Below are 19,526 nucleotides of genomic sequence, written 5' to 3'. Positions count from 1 at the left end.
GAGTTACTGTCACAGATACACTGTAGTACATCACCACTCACTGAGTTACAGTCACAGATACACTGTAGTACATCACCACTCACTGAGTCACAGATACACTGTAGTACATCACCACTCACTGAGTAAGATACACTGTAGTACATCACCACTCACTGAGTCACAGTCACAGATACACTGTAGTACATCACCACTGTAGTACATCACCACTCACTAAGTTAGTCACAGATACACTGTAGTACATCACCACTCACTGAGTCACAGTCACAGATACACTGTAACACATCACCACTCACTGAGTCACAGATACACTGTAGTACATCACCACTCACTGAGTCACAGATACACTGTAGTACATCACCACTGTAGTACATCACCACTCACTGAGTTACAGTCACAGATACACTGTAGTACATCACCACTCACTGAGTTACTGTCACAGATACACTGTAGTACATCACCACTCACTGAGTCACAGTCACAGATACACTGTAGTACATCACCACTCACTGAGTTACAGATACACTGTAGTACATCACCACTCACTGAGTTACAGTCACAGATACACTGTAGTACATCACCACTCACTGAGTCACAGATACACTGTAGTACATCACCACTCACTGAGTTACAGTCACAGATACACTGTAGTACATCACCACTCACTGAGTTACAGTCACAGATACACTGTAGTACATCACCACTCACTGAGTTACAGTCACAGATACACTGTAGTACATCACCACTCACTGAGTTACAGTCACAGATACACTGTAGTACATCACCACTCACTGAGTTACAGTCACAGATACACTGTAGTACATCACCACTCACTGAGTTACAGTCACAGATACACATCACCACTCACTGAGTTACAGTCACAGATACACTGTAGTACATCACCACTCACTGAGTCACAGATACACTGTAGTACATCACCACTCACTGAGTTACAGTCACAGATACACTGTAATACATCACCACTCACTGAGTTACTGTCACAGATACACTGTAACACATCACCACTCACTGAGTTACAGTCACAGATACACTGTAGTACATCACCACTCACTGAGTTACAGTCACAGATACACTGTAGTACATCACCACTCACTGAGTTACAGTCACAGATACACTGTAGTACATCACCACTGTAGTACATCACCACTCACTGAGTTACAGTCACAGATACACTGTAGTACATCACCACTCACTGAGTCACAGATACACTGTAGTACATCACCACTCACTGAGTCACAGATACACTGTAGTACATCACCACTCACTGAGTTACAGTCACAGATACATTGTAGTACTCACAGTACAGATACACTAGCAGTCAGTGAGTGGTGATGTACAACTTCACAAGAACAACTTTTATAGACAGATAAACTGCATTTAAAAACACACACAAAACTGGGCAGCTCAGTCCCCTGACAAACACAACACTTACTTCTTCCAGAATAGAAGATAATACTAGGCTATACTATAATAATAATATGACTACACCTAGACTGATAACACTAGGCTATACTATAATAATAATATGATATGACTACACCTAGACTGATAATACTAGGCTATACTATAATAATATGATATGACTACACCTAGACTGATAACACTAGGCTATACTATAATAATATGATATGACTATACCTAGACTGATAATACTAGGCTATACTATAATAATAATATGATATGACTACACCTAGACTGATAATACTAGGCTATACTATAATAATATGATATGACTACACCTAGACTGATAATACTAGGCTATACTATAATAATATGATATGACTACACCTAGACTGAAACAAGGTACTACACCTAGACTGATAATACTAGGCTATACTATAATAATATGATATGACTACACCTAGACTGAAACAAGGTTCTACACCTAGACTGAAACAAGGTTCTACACCTAGACTGAAACAAGGTTCTACACCTAGACTGAAACAAGGTTCTACACCTTGACTGAAACAAGGTTCTACACCTTGACTGAAACAAGGTTCTACACCTAGACTGATAATACTAGGCTATACTATAATAATATGATATGACTATACCTAGACTGATAATACTAGGCTATACTATAATAATATGATGACTACACCTAGACTGAAACAAGGTTCTACACCTAGACTGAAACAAGGTTCTACACCTAGACTGAAACAAGGTTCTACACCTTGACTGAAACAAGGTTCTAACCTAGGTAGAGACTTGTTTTACCAGACCAACAAGTCTCTAGAGAAATACTTCAAACTAAATGGTTTCCTTCAGTCCTTTCCCCCACTAAATAATCCCATTCCAGACGTCACTTCAGAGACTACATGTTCAGAGTGTCGTCTCGCTGTGTTCTCTCACAGAGAGTAGAGACTTGTGCTGGGAAGTCCCTCAGTCGGTCTGACCTGAATCAGCGTGTGACCAAGCTATGACATCACCATCAGGAAGTCAACAGAAGGTCACCTGACAAGGGTGGGGAGCCAATCAAAAGACTGCAATGTCATGCTGTATAGTGTATCCAAATGAACTGTTCAAGAGGGTGCACCCTTAACATACCATTCACAATCAGATAGATATGCGTTGTGTAGAACAGATATAACTGTCAGGTAGAATAGGGGCGGCAGCGTAGCCTAGTGGTTAGAGCGTTGGACAAGTAACCGAAAGGTTGTGAGTTCGAATCCCCGAGCTGACAAGGTGCAAATCTGTCGTTCTGCCTCTAGGCCATCATTTAAAATAAGAATTGGTTCTTTACTGACTTGCCTTAAATAAAGGTTAAAAATAAATATTTAAAAATACATATTTTATCAATAAAACTGAAATCAGTCTCTTATTCTGTACATTGCAGATAGAAATGCATTGTGTAGAACATACAATTGACAGTCTTGTAAGGAATCGTGTCAACTCCACTCATTAGGCTACATTTCTATGTGGAAAACTGAAAGACCTCTGGCCAGCTCCCAGGTTGTCAGAATACAGGGTTCAAATACTATTTGAAAATCCTTTTTTTTTTTTTTGGTCCTGTGTAGCTCAGTTGGTAGAGCATGGCGCTTGTAACGCCAGGGTAGTGGGTTCGATCCCCGGGACCACCCATACGTAGAATGTATGCACACATGACTGTAAGTCGCTTTGGATAAAAGCGTCTGCTAAATGGCATATATTATTATTATTACTTGATCAAGGCTTTATTTCGCTCACCGGGAGCAATGCAACCAATAGAATAGTCTGAAAACGGTAAACCCTGCAGATTCTGGCACTCCAGACAGGTTTAAGCAAAACACCAGAAATATTTGGAAGACTTCGAACCCAGGTCTGCAGTTCACTACAGCACGAGTGGGTGATTATGAGGCTAAGACGCAGGGTGAAAAGGTCATAAGGATTGGAGTCAGCAGCACAAGGCTCAGCCATATCCCCTGACAGATTACACTGTGTGTGTAAAAACTAGTACAACTAGTAGCTGGCCATGAAGCTGATTTCAGTAGTAGAGGGACCATGAATACGTCTGCTATCTAGACACGGTGGAGAAATCAGAGGGAGAGGTGTCTGCTGTGTTATTACAGCCGTTCTGGTGTGGTGTGATCGCCATGGTTACGTCCCAGACGACACACTATTCCCCCCATAGTGCACTACTTTATACCAGAGTCCTATGTGGGCCCTGGTCAAAAGTAGCACACTAGGGAACAGGGTGTAATTTGGGAGGCAAGCCCATGTCAGCTGACTGGGTCACAGCCTAGTCTTAGCTTCCCTCCTTTACCCAACTCAACCACAAGAGCTCCAGAGAAAGAGAGGGCATTCCTTCCACAAGGAGCACTCTGGGCTGAAGTTTCCTCTAGGTTCAGATCTAGGGTCAGCTTCCCCTCCCCCACTCCAAACCTTAACCATTAGTGGGGCGGCAGGGGAGGCAAAACTGACCCAAGATCAGTGTCGAGGGAGAACTTCCCCCTCGTCCAGAAGAAGCCCTCACGTGATTGGATTAGTACTTCAGTGCTCCAGCCTAACACTCCCTGTTTCTACACTGAGGTCACAATAAGTTGCATCTTGTAAAACTGGCAGTCGACATAAAAACCAAGACATTCCTTTTCTGACCTAAATTGAAATTCTAACATGTTTTTATTATTCTAATGTGTAGTTTGATTCCTGTCCCTTCATCCTCTTGGCTCACCACAAACACAACTGTTCCTGTCCCTTCATCCTCTTGGCTCAGCACGAACATTAATGTTCCTGTCCCTTCATCCTCTTGGCTCAGCACGAACATTAATGTTCCTGTCCCTTCATCCTCTTGGCTCACCACAAACTGTTCCTGTCCCTTCATAACTGTTCCTGTCCCTTCATCCTCTTGGCTCACCACAAACATAACTGTTCCTGTCCCTTCATCCTCTTGGCTCACCACAAACATAACTGTTCCTGTCCCTTCATCCTCTTGGCTCACCACAAACATTGGTCCCTTCATCCTCTTGGCTCAGCACAAACATTAATGTTCCTGTCCTTTCATCCTCTTGGCTCAGCACGAACATTAACATTAATGTTCCTGTCCCTTCATCCTCTTGGCTCAACACAAACATTAATGGTCCTGTCCCTTCATTCTCTTGGCTCACCACAAACATTAATGTTCCTGTCCCTTCAATCTCTTGGCTCACCACAAACATTAATGTTCCTGTCCCTTCAATCTCTTGGCTCACCACAAACATAACTGTTCTGGTGGGATGTAGGCCTGTAAAAGACCACAGCAGACCAGTCCACTAACACTCCTATACAACAAGGAGGAGATTGATGGGATGTACAACCAAGGAGTCCACTCTAGAGACTCCTATGATTGATGAGATGTAGGCCTGTAGAAGACCACAGCAGACCAGTCCACTCTAGAGTAACACTCCTATACAACAAGGAGGAGATTGATGAGATGTCGGCCTGTAGAAGACCACAGCAGACCAGTCCACTCTAGAGTAACACTCCTATACAACAAGGAGGAGATTGATGAGATGTCGGCCTGTAGAAGACCACAGCAGACCAGTCCACTCTAGAGTAACACTCCTATACAACAAGGAGGAGATTGATGGGATGTAGGCCTGTAGAAGACCACAGCAGACCAGTCCACTCTAGAGTAACACTCCTATACAACAAGGAGGAGATTGATGGGATGTAGGCCTGTAGAAGACCACAGCAGACCAGTCCACTCTAGAGTAACACTCCTATACAACAGGCCTCAGTCCACTCTAGAGTAACACTCCTATACAACAAGGAGGAGATTGATGGGATGTCAGCCTGTAGAAGACCACAGCAGACTAGTCCACTCTAGAGTAACACTCCTATACAACAAGGAGTGGAGGTAAGGGTTAGGACGTGACACCATTAGGTCTGACTCCATCCCTTGTTTTAAGGAATGACCCATCAGAACGGGGTCATCCAGGTCTCAATGGAGCTTCCCTGGAGTGGAACTGAGCAAGTGGAGAGTGGGAGGGTGAGAGAGAGAATCATCTGAGTAACCTGCTTAAAATGATTTGGCTTCAGTTGGTTTCAATTGAAACTTTTGGTTTAAGAGGCTCTTGATGTTGACCTTTGAGCCTTTGTGCCCCACCTGGGAAATCATCGAAGTGAAAGACTGCTATCATCAAATCAAATCAATTTATATAGCCCTTCGTACATCAGCTGATATCTCAAAGTGCTGTACAGAAACCCAGTCTAAAACCCCAAACAGCAAACAATGCAGGTGTAGAAGCACGGTGGCTAGGAAAAACTCCCTAGAAAGGCCAAAACCTAGGAAGAACCAGGCTATGAGGGGTGGCCAGTCCTCTTCTGGCTGTGCCGGGTGGAGATTATAACAGAACATGGCCAAGATGTTCAAATGTTCATAAATGACCAGCATGGTCAAATAATAATAATCACAGTAGTTGTCGAGGGTGCAGCAAGTCAGCACCTCAGGAGTAAATATCAGTTGGCTTTTCATAGTCGATCATTAAGAGTATACCTCTGCTATGATGCTAAGAACGATGGTGCATGACAGGGGTGGAGGAGGTGTAGAAGGGGTGTTGTAGAGGGGGTGAATGGAAGGTGTAGAGGGGGTGTAGAAGGGGTGGTGTAGAGGGGGTGAATGGAAGGTGTAGAGGGGGTGGAGGAGGTGTAGAAGGGGTGGTGTAGAGGGGGTGAATGGAAGGTGTAGTAGGGGGTGGAGGAGGTGTAGAAGGGGTGTTGTAGAGGGGGTGAATGGAAGGTGTAGAGGGGGTGGAGGAGGTGTAGAAGGGGTGGTGTAGAGGGGGTGAATGGAAGGTGTAGAGGGGGTGGAGGAGGTGTAGAAGGAAGGTGTAGAGGGGGTGGTGTAGAGGGGGTGAATGGAAGGTGTAGAGGGGGTGGAGGAGGTGTAGAAGGGGTGGTGTAGAGGGGGTGAATGGAAGGTGTAGAGGGGGTGGAGGAGGTGTAGAAGGGGTGGTGTAGATGGGGTGAATGGAAGGTGTAGAGGGGCTGGAGGAGGTGTAGAAGGGGTGGTGTAGAGGGGGTGAATGGAAGGTGTAGAGGGGCTGGAGGAGGTGTAGAAGGGGTGGTGTAGAGGGGGTGGAGGAGGTGTAGAGGTGGTGAATCAAGACAGGGTCACCTTCAGTAGATCCTTCAGTTCCTCCATGGTGGTTTTACAGGCCACCTCATCATGGACCGTCTGACCACAGTTCTTCACTACTGACTCCAACACCTGACAGGGGGAAGAAACACTCAATCACACTTCACAACACAGAGGCCTATAATTCTTCTGATTACGCCTCACGTCAGACCTTTCACTATGGAACTAGCCTGTCACCGTGGTTACACCGACAGCGTCATTACGCAAAAAGTTACGCGGCATCATCTGGATATGTGGGCAACAAAAGTTCAACATGCACCTTTTCGCTACCATTTGTGTCCAGCCGTCGACAGTTTGATGCTTACGTTCCATACATCCATCCTATACATCACACAGAACACACTGCCTCTGCAATGCTGCAAGGCCAACGCAGCCTTCCACTGGAAACTAACGTACCTCTGGTGTATCCAAACGGACTGACGCTGTCGGTGTGATGGAGGCGTAGAAATACACCTGGATATCATTTCCTGAACGCATTTATTATTCAAAACATCTGAATATGGCCCAATGTGAATAATTGATCAGCCATCCTGTAAAGCAGCACTAGAAGGTTGTGATCGTGTCATTACAAGTGGGGAGTGGTTCAGCGTAGATCCACGCAGCATTGGTCAGTCTCGTAACCCACCTCAAGACCATAAAGGGCCACATGCGGGTTCTTATCCATCAGCTTCTTCTTAATGGCTCCGATGGCATACTTCGCCCTGCAGGAAGAGAAAGACTGATCAGACCAGACACACTTCTATCGTGTGGAGAAACATGGGGCCAGTTCCAATTATTTTCAAATGGTTCCTTCCTTCCTTCCTTCCTTGGCCTCGTCACGGAAACACTTAAGGACCTCTCCACTGCAATTATCCAATCACAGAGATTAGGCTAGTGATTACCAGAAGGAAGGAAGGATGCTAAGTATTTGATCAGGGCCGTGGTCGGCACTCTACTACTCACTGTGTGTCTCCTTGACGAATGAGATCACAGATCTGCAGGATGGACTCCCAGTCTGTCTCCAGCAGCAGCTGACTGGTTGCTTTATCTGCAGACAGAGAGGAGAGGATTCAGTGTCTCACATGTCGTTCATTCAAGATCATCATAAACATTTACATCATTCAGCGGACAACGGTTATCCAGAGCGACTTACAGTCAAGTCAGTGCATTCATCTTAAAATAGCTTGGTGAGACAACCACATATCACAGTCGTAGCAAGTACACTTTTCCTCAATAAAGTAGCTATCAGCTAAGTCAGGGTTAGTAAGAAAAGAGAAGTGTGAGGGTCTTTTAACCAGGGTGGATAAGACAAAACCTTACACCTGAAAGCATAGGCTATTTCTCTAAACAGTGGAGTTGTGTGTTTGCTTGTGAGCAGGTGATATTGATTGTGACTAGCGCCTATTCAAAACCATTAATGACTCAGAAAGCAGCCTTTCCCACATCACAATAAAACATGAACATGTCCAGGCATGACGTGTGGGCCTATACAAATATAACTGATCATAGTATACGATCACTGTAGGTATGAAACAGAGGATTTCTCCATTCAGGAAATGATGGGGGTGGGGTAGGCCTAGTTAGTGATTAATAGTGAGTGGGTCAAGGTATGTTGTTATGGAATGCATTTCTACACAGTAACTAACTAGCTAGCTTGCGGCTGTTGCAAAACTAAGAGGAAACGTCTGTAACCGGGAATGAACCTGTATGTTATTATGATTGACACAAACCTTCGGCCTTTTCTGTTGGCCAGTTTATGATGTGTTGGCCTTAAATTATTATGCCAACACAGGGCTCAACAATAGGCACTGGCACCCTCAATAACATCAGAGCACTTGAAGCAATCTACTGATGATTACAGTTGTCAGCGAGTTGTCTAAACTGTTTAGGGGTTGAAGTTAGTCTACGACGAGACTGATAAGAACAGATGTCTGGGGACGTTGTCTGGCGCAGTGAGCTGGATAGATAGCCAACTAAGCTACTACTAGCAAACGAGCTAATATATCTAAAACAACTAGCTAGCTGGATGGCAAATAATGAAAGTTATGCAAATTATAAAAACAATTATTTATGTCTGACGATCGATCGGGGCTTATCCAACTAAACAAATATGTTAATATTTTTTATTTTATGTCGGGAAAATCGGGGCGCAGCGCCCCCACACAACGTCCTCTGATTGCATTGCTAGCATGCTAGCTAGCCAAGCTAACCTAGGCTAGACAAAATGCCTGGCATGTAAACATAGTTTTTGGTAGATTAAATGACATGTTATCGATAAGCAGTTACACTGCAATACTCGATAGAAAAGACGATACTCGATTAGAGGCCTATCGTCGAACTGAACACAGACAATGCCATGTTTAGCTAGGTAACGTTAGCTAATGTTAGCTTGTTAGCAGGGTTGTGTCACAGCCCCAGACGACTGCCAAAACAATACGCAAAAAAAACAATCACCGGTGTAAAATGTTTAGATACTCATATCTTACCAAGAAGCCTCTCAAATGTACCACCACCCTTTCCCATGGCTGATCCAATGACGCAGGCTAGCTAACGATAACGTTATTTTTTGGGGGGGTCAATCCAAAAATTATTTGAACACATCCACTTGTATAGATCGCTAGCCAACTGTAAAAGTTATTTGCTACTTCCTACTTCCTACTTCCTGTTTCGGGTTTAGAATCTCTGTGGTTCGGTGGTGAAGTCCGTCTATTCCAAAAGGTATTGTGACGTTGCCCCCTAGCGTCGGAAGAGGGGATTGTACAGGGGGACTCGGTTGTGTACAGTTCATTCAAGTGGACATGGGTTCCACAACATTACGTTTGACAGAGGAATATTTTTTATGACGGTGCAACAAGCTAGCCTTACTGGGTACTCAATAAATCCTCACCAATGGCGTTTTTTTCTGATCAGTTGGTTCGCCTAAATTCTACTCAGTTTGATACAGTGAAATACAGGGAGACATTTAAATTAGAGAACCAATCGGAGGCCCATTCACGGTCTACCTGTGTGAGCCAATTTAATCGACATGAAATTGTTCAAGAGAAGAGAGGGATCGTTAAGTGTTGGTGGGTGGTGGAGCTGCAACCTTCTATGTGTCTAGGCCACAGGACGTTGGTGGCACTTTAGTTGGGGTGGACGGGTAGCACAGACATAAAACACATGGTTTCCATGTGGTCAATCACGGCCATTATTATGAGCCATCCTTCCGTCAACAGCCTCCTGTGGTATTGGCCTACGTCATCAAGTGTTGATCAGGCCCTATCCAGCCATCTATCCATTCCATCACATTGTTATGAGGAATAAGAGGAACTGCCTTGCTGTATTTCATCACACTCTCCTCCTCCCTACACTGGTCTACATAGGTCATAGATGAGTACATAGAAGCAGAATGCATAGAACGACCCACGCCATTCAAGTCAATGATGGCATTATGGGTGGACTGACAGCCAATGTGAAGTGTACCCATCCATATACCAGTCAAATATCCAGGGTTAGAGGTTCCAAGCCCTTTTCTGTGGATTATATTTCTATGTATGAGTCACTACCTGGCACTCACAACACTGGAGGCCATTGTTGTGGCTGTGCTGCTGATGCTCCATACAGTGACATTGTGTCTCTGTCTCTACTAGTCTCTACTGTTAGCTGGTAGGGCTGGACACAGGGAGAGAGGAAGACTGTCTACTAGTCTCTACTGTTAGCTGGTAGGGCTGGACACAGGGAGAGAGGAAGACTGTCTGCTAGTCTCTACTGTTAGCTGGTAGGGCTGGACACAGAGAGAGAGGAAGACTGTCTGCTAGTCTCTACTGTTAGCTGGTAGGGCTGGACACAGAGAGAGAGGAAGACTGTCTACTAGTCTCTACTGTTAGCTGGTAGGGCTGGACACAGAGAGAGAGGAAGACTGTCTACTAGTCTCTACTGTTAGCTGGTAGGGCAGGACACAGAGAGAGAGAGGAAGACTGTCTACTAGTCTCTACTGTTAGCTGGTAGGGCTGGACACAGAGCGAGACGAGCTGCCAGGAGCTTCCTCACCACCCACCAGTCAAAGAAACAAGACGATGTATATAGCAGATGCTTATAGCAGATGACAACGTGTTTAATTTAATGAGATGGATACCATTTTGTGTGCAGAAAATCTACTTGAATTAAAAGTAGAATGTGTGTGTATAAAATATGTGACTTGATTTATTTATATACCTACACTAAGAGGCTACATGCACTGTGTTCCGTATCTACTGCTGTACAGTTCATGAAATCTGCATTTATATATGATACATTGGTAGTCATTATTAGTGATGTGGGTTGTCATATTTATAAGATGGATGGATCTTATGAAATGGCTTATCAAATTAAAGTAGCTATAAACAGCGCTGCAACTGTAGAATCTGAAGGATGTCAACTATGTCTCATGAATACAATAGTTATTACTGGCGCTCAACACATCCCACATGACATGCTTTGACAAAACACACACACACTTACCGTTTGAATGGAGAGATGTTTGTCATTTCTTCTAATGTACTCAATCAACAGTTTGGAGATTTGACATCAGATCTTCCAGTATAAGGAAGGTAATTGTTCTGAAGGAATGTTGACGTAAATCAAACTAGCGTAGCCTCCAGTAGACTATTCTAGAGCTGTTTTTCCCCCTACCAATCAACACACAGAGACATACACAACAATAATAACTGAATAAAGAAGACATTGGCGATTTTATGAGTTTTAATCCATTCAAAATGATTATGTTATTGTCATTAAATGTATTACGTATGAATCATGTGTTTAAAAACAATGTTGTTCCATTTGTACTGTATGCCTCTATTAACTGCTCCTATTATATGCTAATTGTGTTCCGGCCCGCCAACTATTAGCTCTGAAAACCTTTTGGGCCCCGAGGCAAAAACCTAGCTGACGAACCCTGTCTTACGGTGTATGGGAACGATGCAATGACATCATCACCTGATGATGTCATTGTCAGCCAATCATTTGTGAGGAGCCTGGTTCTGCTGGACTGGACTGGACTGGAGTCTGAGTCTTAAAGTTAAATTGAACCCTATTCCCTATATAGTGCACTTTGTTTGATCAGAGCTCATTGTAGTGCACTAGTTTTAAACCAGAGCTCTATGCTTCCATCAAAAGCATCGAACTGTATAGGGAATAGTTTGTTTGATCAGAGCTCATTGTAGTGCACTAGTTTTAAACCAGAGCTCTATGCTTCCATCAAAAGCATGGAACTGTATAGGGAATAGGGTGGTATTTGTGACGCGGGCAGTGTCCTCTAAGAACTGAGGACAGGAGCCCGGTTTTGATATCTAGACTGGACTGGAGACATTGAAACATGGAGATAACTGTACAGTCTGTAGTGATGACCTGATGGGAGATGGAGGATGAGTGGTAGCTGGTTGGGGAAAAGGCCCTTGGCTGGTGCTCTCTCCATCAGCGCTACACCACACACTCACAGACGCATACACACACACACAGTTCCCCATTGTTCCATTGTTCCGTTCCAATCTGCACCACCACTCACAGTGCACAATGGTGACGACATGACGACATGTTCTGCTGGCCCACTACAATGCCAAGACATTTACTCTTGGTGACCATCCTAATCCTCTGGTTTGAGGCGAATATAGGCTACTGTATCCTAGAATAGATGAATTCACACAGAGGAGTTTCCCAGAGAGGAATTGAAAGACTGATGATTTTATTGGGTTTTACACTGACAGACAGACAGACTGACAGACAGACAGACTGACAGACAGTAGGGTTATCGGAGGACAACAGGGACACATGAAATAACAAAATGATTTCACAATTCCCTTCATAACCTCCTAGTGCATCTTTTGAAAGAATGAGAAAAAGCACCACCGAATAATAATAACATTAACATTCCAAAGTATTAAAAAGTATAAATACTAAGAGGGGAGGGTTTTTCATGTTGTCAGGGCGGAATCATGGAATCATAGAATCTCGGAATCATAGAATCATGGGGTTTTGTGGCATTCCGATCAGACGTAACCTTTGACCTGAGCAGCAGGTCCTCTACGGGGGCTGCTGTCGCTGCTGAAGGTCGGAGACCCGGGGATGCCGGGAGGACTCGACCCCGCATACAGCAGCGACCCACCAATCAGGAGCAAGGCCGACGCCCCCCAGCCCAGGTATAGGGCGGGGCCTAGCTCTCTCTTGTGCGGCGCGGCCACGTGGGGATCATAGAAGTCCCTGATAATGGAGTGGGCCGTCCAGCAGATAGGAACCAGGTAGAGAAACCCTGCGATGCCGAACAGGAAGCCGGAGATCCTTGCAATACGAGCCTTCAGACTATTCTGACCAATACACTTGGTGCACTTTACCCCCACCACACCTAGAGCCAGGGCCAGGCCACAGAGGAGGACGGAGAGCACGGTGAGGCCCCGGGCCGCCTGCATGTCGCTGGGCAGGGCCAAGAGACTGTCGTACACCTTGCACTGGATCTGGCCCGTTGATTGGACGATGCAGGTCATCCACAGCCCCTCCCAGATGATCTGAGCCGTCACGATGTTGTTGCCGATGAAGGCGGTGACGCGCCACAGCGGAACAGAGCATACCAGGAAGCCGCCCACCCAGCCAACCAGAGACAAGATCAGGCCCAGGAGCTGCATGCCGGTGGTCGCCATGGTTAAGGTGTCAGGCTGTTGTTGTTGTTGTTGTGGCAGTAGTAACGGTTGTGGTGACGGTTGACGATGTCTACCGGTATTTGGCTGGATTTTCGTAAGTATTTGTACCACGTTGGTTGTTACTGGGATGTTAAAGTCCTTTCTCTTTGTCTCACTAAAATAGTCCCAAGCCGTGGAAAGTCTATGCACCCCCGAAATCTTGAAAAACAGATGTCTTCTTCTTCCTCTTCTTCTTCTTGCCCCTCTCCTTCTCTCTGGTTGATGTGGAGGCCAACTGGGGACAGACGAGGCCGAACGTCCTAACAACCAGATGAAATAAAAGCAGTGGTTGGTATAGTGATCCAGTTGAGGACATTTCTGAACTGCACTTATGCAAATTAACTTCGAAACCACCAGAATAATAGCAAATCATATCATGAATCATTGTTTTTACTTGATAGCTACCTACACAAATAGCTAGCTAGAACAAAGTGTTAATAAGATCAATTCCTTAAAAAGATTCAATGCAATACAAATAAAAGTCCTCCAGTTGGCATCTACTGAGGGAGCTAAGAGCTGTGTTGTCAGTCATAAGTACCATTCACCCAGTCTATTGAATCCTACACAGATTAGCATAGCATTCATAAACATTTAAAAGTCCAAATCATCCCCGTGTTTAGCTACTGTAACTAATGTTTATCATAACTATTTGTAAACAGGCAGGGGGGAGGGCCTGAGAGTGACTGGATTCCAGTGTGGACCCGAAGGAGCAGGGAGAGAACGGTTTCCATTGACTGTGCTGCTGTGGGTGTTGGAGCTACGAGCTGCTACGCCTGCCTGGCCGGAACACTGGGTTATCTCAGGAAAACATGAGGAGGATCGGAACACAGCAGGGCTTTCATACAGGACTGGTACAGTGGGCCCAGGCTCTGTTGACTGAGGACCCAGCTCGGTTTAACTCTGCCCTGGACTGTCTTAATGACACTGGGAGAAATAACAGCTGGACTGGTACAGTGGGCCCAGGCTCTGTTGACTGACCCCCCAGCTCGGTTTAACTCTGCCCTGGACTGTCTTAATGACACTGGGAGAAATAACAGCTGGACTGGTACAGTGGGCCCAGGCTCTGTTGACTGAGGACCCAGCTCGGTTTAACTCCCTGGACTGTCTTAATGACACTGGGAGAAATAACAGCTGGACTGGTACAGTGGGCCCAGGCTCTGTTGACTGAGGACCCAGCTCGGTTTAACTCTGCCCTGGACTGTCTTAATGACACTGGGAGAAATAACAGCTGGACTGGTACAATAGATGGATCAATCACTACTTGTATCGGCAAAATTGGTAGAGGTTAACCCACTGGGCCCAAAAATGGGAGAAATTGAATCATGGGCCCAGGCTCTGTTCCACGTTTAACTCTGCCCTGGATCTCAACAACAACAACAAATCTACGTGACGACGTTGAATCAACGTGGAAAACTTATTGGATCAAAAAGTCTACGTGACGACGTTGAATCAACGTGGAAAACTTATTGGATCAAAAAGTCACGTGGAAAACTTATTGGATCAAAAAGTCTACGTGACGACGTTGAATCAACGTGAAAAAGGATCAAAAAGTTTGTCTTTTTTTTCAACGTGGAAAACTTTTTTTCACCTAAATCCAATGACATGGTGACATTTGTTGTTCATTTCAGCTGAATTATTGGTCAAAAAGTTGACAACTCAATCCAAATGTCAAAAATCCAAACTTGACATTGAACTGACGTCTGTGCCCAGTGGGGTGATGAAATAAGACTATGAGTAAAATATTGTCTAACAGTCTACGGGACCTTTATCTTTAGTTTCCCTCTCTAGTTTCATGAAAACATTGTTTAAAAAAGAATAGGCGTTGAATCAGAAAACTTAAGCAAAAGGCCTGAAGGGGAAAACTTATTGGATCAAAATATGGCCGTTGAATATGGAAAACTTATTGGACAGCTAAGGGCTGAATTCTGGATCAAAAGTCACGACGTTGAATCAACGTGGAAAACAGAGTGCCTGAATACAGAAAACTTAGTCAAAAAGTATATTGACCATTTGTCTTTTTTTTCACCTTTTTTTCACCTAAATCCAATGACATGGTGCATTTATTGCTATTATCAACTGGTTACCAACGTTGAAATAGAGCAGTAAAAATAAATGATTTGTCTGTGCCCAGTGGATGAAATAAGACGGTAAAATATTGTCTAACAGGGTTTCATGCCACATTGATTAAAAAAGTAATAGGCATCAGACCTCTCAGCCAATCAGCATTCAGGGCTTGAACCACCCAGTTTATAAATTAGTCAGTATCATACTAATGATAAAAGAGAATAAACACATTAGTATAATAGACAGTGAGGTCCTAAAAGAGAATAAACACAGTTTATAATAGACAGTATCATACTAATGATAAAAGAGAATAAACACATTAGTATAATAGACAGTGAGGTCCTAAAAGAGAATAAACACATTAGTATAATAGACAGTGAGATCCTAAAAGAGAATAAACACATTAGTATAATAGACAGTGAGGTCCTAAAAGAGAATAAACACATTAGTATAATAGACAGTGAGGTCCTAAAAGAGAATAAACACATTAGTATAATAGACAGTGAGATCCTAAAAAAGAATAAACACATTAGTATAATAGACAGTGAGGTCCTAAAAGAGAATAAACACATTAGTATAATAGACAGTGAGATCCTAAAAGAGAATAAACACATTAGTATAATAGACAGTGAGGTCCTAAAAGAGAATAAACACATTAGTATAATAGACAGTGAGGTCCTAAAAGAGAATAAACACATTAGTATAATAGACAGTGAGGTCCTAAAAGAGAATAAACACATTAGTATAATAGACAGTGAGGTCCTAAAAGAGAATAAACACATTAGTATAAGACAGTGAGATCCTGACACAGACAGGTACAACAAGCTACGGAACACCTTCTTAACCTTGATGTGGAAGGTTTCTACACCACAATGTTTTTGTTGACTCTACTAACGCCGTAGTATTTTCAATACAAACATCAACAATACATTAGAGTACATTAGTCACCTCAGATGTAGTGAGATGGAACTCCTCTCCTCTTCCAAGCAGCGTGTTCTTCAGCAGTCCCGTGGAGCTGTGGTTGTATAGGTCAGAGGTGCATGTAGGTAACCGGTTGGCTGGTTCAGGGGGAGGCAGAGACAGAGGCCTTAGAAGGTTCAGCTCAGTCCACAGGTACGAACGAGGACCTGAGAGGTCAGGCTGGCTTCTGAAGAGGGGCGAAGAGCTTCAACATCCAGCTAGCTTCAACACCCAGGACAGGACAGGACTGGCGAGAGGGCTGCCCTCTGAGATGCCAGCTAGCGCAAGTCTGTGTGGCAGTGGGTAGAAGCATACGCTTGTGTGTCTGTCAGTGTGTCTGTGTAAGCGTGTGTGACAGTGTGTGTAGCCGTGTTTGTGTGTGTGTGTGTGTCTCCCAGTGCCTGGTGTTCAAGTACAATGACATTCTGTTCTCCACTGCTGGTCTCTCTCTCCGACACCCCCACACCATCATCCATTCATTCCTCCATCCATCCAGGCCAACAACCCATTCTGTCTTCTTTTTCATCTTTTCGCCTCTCTTGTTCTTTGATGTGCTCCATTCTTTTCATCTCCTCGTTTCTAATGTTTTATGTGTTTAACTGAAGTTGGTGACTGAGGCGGGTCACAGAGGGCTCTAGTTCAGTTCTCTCCCTTTATTCTACCTCCTGTTCACATGTCTCCTAAAGACCCGACCTTTAACTTGACCTTTGGGAGCTACGAAAGGACCGTTGTAGCTGTGGTAACCAACCATCAACCCGTTAACCATGCTGATCAACGACGAGAATTCAACTAACCAACGAAAGAAACAGGAAGTACTGGGAGAACAGACAGGGATCGAAATAAAACTTTTTTTAACGATTTACATTTAGGTAATTTACCAGACGCTCTTATCCAGAGTGACTTACAGTCAGTGCATTCATCTTAAAATAGCAAGGTGGGACAACCACATTAAACAGTAAGTCCCTTTTTAACTCAATGAAGTAGTTATCAGCAAGGGCAGTGCTTGTAGGAAAAGACAAGTATAATTTAAGTTGGAGGGGAAATAAGACTGGGATGTCTTATTTAAGATACTCTTTGAAGAGGTACACACGTTTTCAGAAGATGGACAGGGACTCTGCTGTCCTAGCTTCATGACAAAGCTCGTTCCACCATTGGGGTGCCGGGACAGAGAAGAGCTTTGACTGGGCTGAGTGGGAGCTGCCCTCCCCTAGGGGTGAGAGGACCAAGACACCAGAATGGAGTACTCAGGGTTTTTTATTTTTTTATTTAACCAAACCCTAACCCGGACGACGGTGAGCCAACAGCCTGGAATCAAACCAGGGTCTGTAGTGATGCCTCTAGCACTGAGATGCAGTGCCTTAGACCGCTGCGCCACTCGAGAGGTTGGGGTGTAGGGTTTGAGCCTGAAGGCAAGGAGAGTCAGTTCACCTTGCTGCTCCGTAGGTAAACACCATGGTCTTTTAGTGGATAGATGGTCTTTTAGTGGATAGATGGTCTTGTAGTGGATAGTTGGTCTTGTAGTGGATAGTCTTGTAGTGGATAGATGGTCTTGTAGTGGATAGATGGTCTTGTAGTGGAGAGATGGTCTTGTAGTGGATAGATGGTCTTGTAGTGGATAGATGGTCTTGTAGTGGATAGATGGTCTTGTAGTGGATAGTCTTGTAGTGGATAGATGGTCTTGATGGTCTTGTAGTGGATAGATGGCCTTGTAGTGGATAGATGGTCTTGTAGTGGATAGTGGTCTTGTATGGTCTTGTAGTGGATAGATGGTCTTGTAGTGGATAGATGGTCTTGTAGTGGATAGATGGTCTTGTAGTGGTGGATGGTCTTGTAGTGGATAGTCTTGTAGTGGATAGATGGTCTTGTAGTGGATAGATGGTCTTGTAGTGGATAGATGGTCTTGTAGTGGATAGATGGTCTTGTAGTGGATAGATGGTCTTGTAGTGGATAGATGGTCTTGTAGTGGATAGATGGTCTTGTAGTGGATAGATGGTCTTGTAGTGGATAGATGGTCTTGTAGTGGATAGATGGTCTTGTAGTGGATAGATGGTCTTGTAGTGGATAGATGGTCTTGTAGTGGATAGATGGTCTTGTAGTGGATAGATCTTGTAGTGGATAGATGGTCTTGTAGTGGATAGATGGTCTTGTAGTGGATAGATGGTCTTGTAGTGGATAGATGGTCTTGTAGTGGATAGATGGTCTTGTAGTGGATAGATGGTCTTGTAGTGGATAGATGGTCTTGTAGTGGATGGTCTTGTAGTGGATAGATGGTCTTTAGTAGTGTCTTGATAGATGGTCTTGTAGTGGATAGATGGTCTTGTAGTGGATAGATGGTCTTGTAGTGGATAGATGGTCTTGTAGTGGATAGATGGTCTTGTAGTGGATAGATGGTCTTGTAGTGGATAGATGGTCTTGTAGTGGATGGTAGTGGATAGATGGTCTTGTAGTGATAGATGGTCTTGATAGATGGTCTTGTAGTGGATAGTGGATGGTCTTGTAGTGGATAGATGGTCTTGTAGTGGATAGATGGTCTTGTAGTGGATAGATGGTCTTGTAGTGGATAGATGGTCTTGTAGTGGATAGTCTTGTAGTGGATAGATGGTCTTGTAGTGGATAGATGGTCTTGTAGTGGGTCTTGTAGTGGATAGTGGATAGATGGTCTTGTAGTGGATAGATGGTCTTGTAGTGGATAGATGGTCTTGTAGTGGATAGATGGTCTTGTAGTGGATAGATGGTCTTGTAGTGGATAGATGGTCTTGTAGTGGATAGATGGTCTTGTAGTGGATAGTCTTGTAGTGGATAGATGGTCTTGTAGTGGATAGATGGTCTTGTAGTGGATAGATGGTCTTGTAGTGGATAGTCTTGGATAGATGGTCTTGTAGTGGATAGATGGTCTTGTAGTGGATAGATGGTCTTGTAGTGGATAGATGGTCTTGTAGTGGATATGGTCTTGTAGTGGATGGTCTTGTAGTAGATGGTCTTGTAGTGGATGGTCTTGTAGATGGTCTTGTAGTGGATAGTCTTGTAGTGGATAGAGTCTTGTAGTGGATAGATGGTCTTGTAGTGGATAGTCTTGTAGTGGATAGATGGTCTTGTAGTGGATAGATGGTCTTGTAGTGGATAGATGGTCTTGTAGTGGATAGATGGTCTTGTAGTGGATAGATGGATGGTAGATGGTCTTGTAGTGGATAGATGGTCTTGTAGTGGATAGATGGTCTTGT

General features: G+C 44.1%; 2 protein-coding genes across 9 annotated transcripts in view; both read right to left on the bottom strand.

Annotated features, from left to right (window-relative positions):
• Nucleotides 1-9,242, bottom strand: part of LOC124020281 (hepatocyte growth factor-regulated tyrosine kinase substrate-like) — a 38,864-nt gene extending 29,622 nt beyond the window's left edge. For 4 of the 8 annotated variants that reach the window (XM_046335628.1, XM_046335629.1, XM_046335631.1 and 1 more), the window contains exons 1-4: nt 9,079-9,241; nt 7,556-7,640; nt 7,239-7,314; nt 6,593-6,685 (exon numbers count right to left, since the gene is read on the bottom strand). In XM_046335628.1, coding sequence (XP_046191584.1) covers nt 6,593-6,685; nt 7,239-7,314; nt 7,556-7,640; nt 9,079-9,115 — 291 coding nt within the window. In that variant the 5' untranslated portion in view covers nt 9,116-9,241. Of the gene's footprint in view, nt 1-6,592; nt 6,686-7,238; nt 7,315-7,555; nt 7,641-9,078 lie in introns of all 8 variants that reach the window. The other 4 variants (XM_046335630.1, XM_046335635.1, XM_046335632.1 and 1 more) reach the window with 2 other exon arrangements.
• Nucleotides 9,243-11,296: 2,054 nt separating this feature from the next.
• LOC124020284 (claudin-6-like) lies at nt 11,297-17,848 on the bottom strand. Its single transcript, XM_046335640.1, has 2 exons — nt 16,294-17,848; nt 11,297-13,541 (listed from the first exon to the last, which is right to left on the bottom strand). Exon 2 carries the CDS (start codon nt 13,240-13,242, stop codon nt 12,598-12,600), a length of 645 nt encoding a protein of 214 aa, XP_046191596.1. The 5' UTR covers nt 13,243-13,541; nt 16,294-17,848; the 3' UTR covers nt 11,297-12,597.
• Between the last annotated feature and the right edge of the window lie 1,678 nt (nt 17,849-19,526).

Source organism: Oncorhynchus gorbuscha, unplaced genomic scaffold (genome assembly GCF_021184085.1).
Source record: "Oncorhynchus gorbuscha isolate QuinsamMale2020 ecotype Even-year unplaced genomic scaffold, OgorEven_v1.0 Un_scaffold_800, whole genome shotgun sequence".
In the NCBI taxonomy this organism is placed as follows: domain Eukaryota; kingdom Metazoa; phylum Chordata; class Actinopteri; order Salmoniformes; family Salmonidae; genus Oncorhynchus; species Oncorhynchus gorbuscha.
The sequence above is the reverse complement of the archived record's forward strand: the minus strand, read 5'-3'. Positions and strand labels throughout refer to the sequence as shown.

Coding starts and splice junctions, on each gene's coding strand:
- LOC124020284 (XM_046335640.1), bottom strand. CDS start 13,242: ATGGCGACCACCGGCATGCAGCTCCTGGGCCTGATCTTGTCTCTGGTT.